The sequence below is a fragment of the Rhinopithecus bieti genome, unplaced genomic scaffold, assembly GCF_001698545.2.
Source record: "Rhinopithecus bieti isolate Rb0 unplaced genomic scaffold, ASM169854v2 scaffold_74860, whole genome shotgun sequence".
NCBI classification, from domain to species: Eukaryota; Metazoa; Chordata; class Mammalia; order Primates; family Cercopithecidae; genus Rhinopithecus; species Rhinopithecus bieti.
The window spans coordinates 1-2,809 of NW_016872091.1; the positions used below are offsets into that span (position 1 = coordinate 1).

The 2,809-nt window shown below is 61.8% G+C and overlaps 1 protein-coding gene across 1 annotated transcript; it reads right to left on the minus strand.

Moving 5' to 3' along the window:
* Positions 1-1,254: 1,254 nt before the first annotated feature.
* Positions 1,255-2,803, minus strand: LOC108525596 (BTB/POZ domain-containing protein KCTD17-like). Its single transcript, XM_017866519.1, has 2 exons — positions 2,565-2,803; positions 1,255-1,416 (listed from the first exon to the last, which is right to left on the minus strand). The coding sequence occupies exons 1-2, from the start codon at positions 2,772-2,774 to the stop codon at positions 1,267-1,269; spliced, it is 360 nt and encodes a 119-aa protein (XP_017722008.1). The 5' UTR covers positions 2,775-2,803; the 3' UTR covers positions 1,255-1,266.
* Positions 2,804-2,809: the final 6 nt, after the last annotated feature.

The window sequence follows — 2,809 nt, forward strand, 5'->3', positions numbered from 1 at the left end:
CCTGTGTGATCCCCTAGCCCCCGGACAGGCCTGCATGATCCCCTAGTCCCCAGACAGGCCTGTGTGATCCCCTAGCCCCTGGATAGCCCTGTCTGATCCTCTAGCCCCCGGAAAGGCCTGTCTGCAGGTGTGGGAATAGCAGGGCTTTGAGAACGCAGGGCGTGTAAACAGGTGCTGGCTGTGAGGCAGCTTGAGTGTTTACTTCCTTCCCGGTGGGGCCCGCTCCTGAGCCTAGGTCACGCCCATGGTATCTGTGCTCCCCCAGGGATTAACAGGGAAGCTGTAGGGTTCTGCAGGGCCAGGCACCTACAGTGGACTCTGGTGTTGCGGCCCCGACCTGCTAGAGAGTTGCTGGGCCTCCAGCCACTGTGTCCCCTAGGGCTCACGGAGGGCAGACCATGGCCCAGAGCAGGAAGGCACACACAGATGCAGGTGCTGTCTGTGCACAGGATTCACGACATCTCCCTCCAGGAGGCAGATCACCACCCCAATTTAACAGATACCAGTGGAGACGCAGCGAGGAGAAGTGACATGTTCAAGCTGGTCTGGCTGGATCAGCTGACCCAGAGCCACACCCTGTGTCCCAAAGAAGAGTTAACCTGGCATTGACTGTAGTCCTTGCCCCTGGCTGGGGCTCTGCTAACAGGTCATTCTCCCAGACACGGCTTCCCCACTGTTTGTTAGGCCCAGATATGGGCATATCCAGGGCCTCTGCCACCTAGGCCTGGGGATAACCAAACCCTCACTGGGAAGCAGACTCCCCCCTCCCCTGCCTCCACCCACAACCAGCACTGTGCTGCACAGGCTGCCAGACTTAGTGAATAGTCACCCGCTCCACCCACTTACAAGCCCTCACCAGGCAGAATTGGAGATACTGGATCAGCCAGAGAAAGAGAGAGAGAGCTCTCCCCATGCCTGTCAACACCAAATTCCTGTCACCCTAGCCTCCAGATGTGACGGTCCACATCTGGCTTCCTAGGAGGCCAGAGAGAAAGGGCATCACAGCCCACAGCAGAGGCCACAGGGCATTGCTGACTTCCTCTATCCCCTGCGCGTGTGTCTTTGTCACCTCCCTGACAGTACCCTGGGAAAGCTTGAGCCCGTCCGCTTGGCAGAGCCCCAGGCTGGGCACAGGCAGATGCTTGGGAATCAGACTCGTCCGGATGGGAAGAGGCAGGAAACAACAAAGCAGGCAGATGGCCATCCTGGTTGTCCAAATGGCTTGGGGCCTCCATAGAGGGCCCTGGCAGGCTGCAGAGGGCCGGGCTAGGATGTGGGCCCCAGGCCAGTCCCCTGAACCAACTCACCCTCCTCAGCCATGTCCTTGTCCAGCACCAGCTTGCCATGCCGGAGGAAGTTCAGGATGGGCCCGAAGTAGGTGGGGTCACGGTCAATGAGGTAGGCCCCGGTCTCATCCTATGGAGGTGAGGGATGCTCGGTGAGCGAAGAGTGAGGCCTCTCCCAGGCCAACCCCGCACATGCACAGGGAGGGAAGGCGAGTCCAGGGAGAGCTCTTCCCTGGATGGAGCAGGCACAAAGGAGCAAAAAGGCACTGGGGTCAGATGGACCTGAGTTCAAACCCTGCTTCTGCCTTTTCCTGAATGTGTGACCTTAGGCTAATGATGTGGCCTCTTTGAGCCTCAGTCCTCTCCCCATAATCAGGGGTCGCTATGAGCATCTGGTGACAGGAAGTCTGAGTGGCAACTGGGGCAGCACAGGGCTCGGCGAATGTCCCTCTTAGAAGCTGTCCCCTGATGCCAGCCCCACTGTCGTCCCCAGGTCCCTAGGCTTTCAGGGGATGTTTACAAGTTTCCAAAGAAGCCACTATCTCACTGGACACTCAGGCGGGCAGGGAGGCAGAGTGGGCTTCCATGCGACTCTACAGAGAGATGGGAGACATTGAGAGGTCAGGCGACTTGCCAAAGGCCACAGCATCGGAGGGTCACGGATGGGGGACAGGAGACCTTAGAGGTCATCTTCAGATCAGCCCTTCGTGTTACAGATGAGGAAGGAGGCTGAGCGCAGTGCAGGGAAGGGTCCGACCCAATGTCGCAGCAGGCAGTGTGCAGCAGTCAGGGTGGGTGCTCAGAAACAGTGCCCGCTGGGCCAGCTCTCCTTCTAGATTCAGCCCGCTCACAAGGCGCCCCAGGGCTCCTCCATCCAGCTAGCTCCCTGCACCCCTCTGCCACCCACATCTCAAAGGGCAAGAGAAGTAGCCTCGTCGACTCCTTCCCCAGAGCAGGAGTCCCCTTTGGGAGGGAGGAAAGGCCCCAGATCTCTCCCTGTCCACTGCCCCAAAGGAGAAGGAGAGGCCCCGATCCAGGGCGGCTCGAGAGCTTCTAATGGCCGCGACCTGCGTTGTCCCGTTGCCACGGCAATGGGCACATCCCTCACTACCAGACCCACCTCCCCCTTCCCTCCTCCTGCCGCTTCTTCCCGCCTCCAGTTCCTCGGAAATGAACCCAGCCGGGTCCCCAGCCTGTCGGGCGAGCCAGGCCCGACAGCCCTGCGTCGGGCCAGCAGAGGACCCACCGCCCGCTCGCCGCCCACCCCGGGGGCCTCACCCGGTCCGACTGCAGCTCTTCCCCCTGGCACAGGCGGCTGAGGAAGGACTTCTGCTCTCGGCACAGCGTCTGCCGGGTGGTCAGGAACACCGTGCCCCCCACGTTGAGCCGCACCCACTTGCCCCAGCCGCCTGCGGCGCGGCCGCCCGCCCCCGCCGGCGGCGCTGCCTCCCCGGCCTCCATCCTCATCGCCGGCCGCGGCGTCTGCATCCTCCTCCCGGGCGCGGGGGGCGGGAGGGGACCAC

Excerpts from the sequence above, each read along its gene's own strand:
- LOC108525596 (XM_017866519.1), bottom strand. The coding sequence starts at position 2,774 with ATGCAGACGCCGCGGCCGGCGATGAGGATGGAGGCCGGGGAGGCAGCG. Across the intron at positions 1,417-2,564 it reads AAGAGCTGCAGTCGGACCGG|GATGAGACCGGGGCCTACCT; the intron begins GTGAGGCCCCCG and ends TCACCTCCATAG.